The 621-nt window shown below is 29.5% G+C and overlaps 1 protein-coding gene across 1 annotated transcript in view; it reads left to right on the forward strand.

Moving 5' to 3' along the window:
* Positions 1–116, forward strand: part of LOC118749506 (CUGBP Elav-like family member 4) — a 237,117-nt gene extending 237,001 nt beyond the window's left edge. Inside the window, exon 5 of the mRNA XM_036484299.1 lies at positions 51–116. Coding sequence (XP_036340192.1) covers positions 51–116 — 66 coding nt within the window. The remainder of the gene's footprint in view (positions 1–50) is intronic.
* The last annotated feature ends 505 nt before the right edge of the window (positions 117–621 follow it).

A 621-nucleotide genomic window follows, 5' to 3' on the forward strand; every position in this document is an offset into this window, starting at 1 on the left:
TTTTTTTAGTTAATCGATGATGAATAATAATATATTACTTTTTGTTACAGATGTATCATCCTATTCAAATGAAGCCAGCGGATAGCGAAAATCGAAATGGTAAGTGCGGGCGATAAGCTTTATATTCTTTTCCACATCATTGCAAACAAATTAATCAACAGCTGAGTGCGCCACGAGTCTTAGTGAATACAGTCGTGCGTAAAGTAGTATTAATAGCATCAAATAAAGTCCTAATGGTTAAGTTTTAAGCCCTCATAGCTTACAATATTACAGCCTGGGTTAGGTTTATGTTATCTTATGTTATTTGGCTTCTCTAAATTCCAACTAATTTTTAATATGAAAATATTTAATCGAAAATCGAAATTCCTTTATGAGATTTTTTTGTTATGGATAAAATTTATAATAATTTACCTCATTAATTATTCTCTTTTTAACCGACTTCAAAAAACAAAGAGGAGGTTTAGATCCGATCATTGGATCATGAAGAAATTAACGGTACTTCTAAATTTGTATATGAGAATTGAAGTCGGTTGTGTTTTTTGCCTAAAAATTACGTGTTATTATAATAATTGAGTTATACCTAGCCCTACAAAGGAATTTATATTGCATAAAGTTTATTAT

Source organism: Rhagoletis pomonella, unplaced genomic scaffold (genome assembly GCF_013731165.1).
Source record: "Rhagoletis pomonella isolate Grant_MI unplaced genomic scaffold, Rhpom_1.0 Rhpom_scaffold_00017, whole genome shotgun sequence".
Lineage (NCBI taxonomy): Eukaryota > Metazoa > Arthropoda > Insecta > Diptera > Tephritidae > Rhagoletis > Rhagoletis pomonella.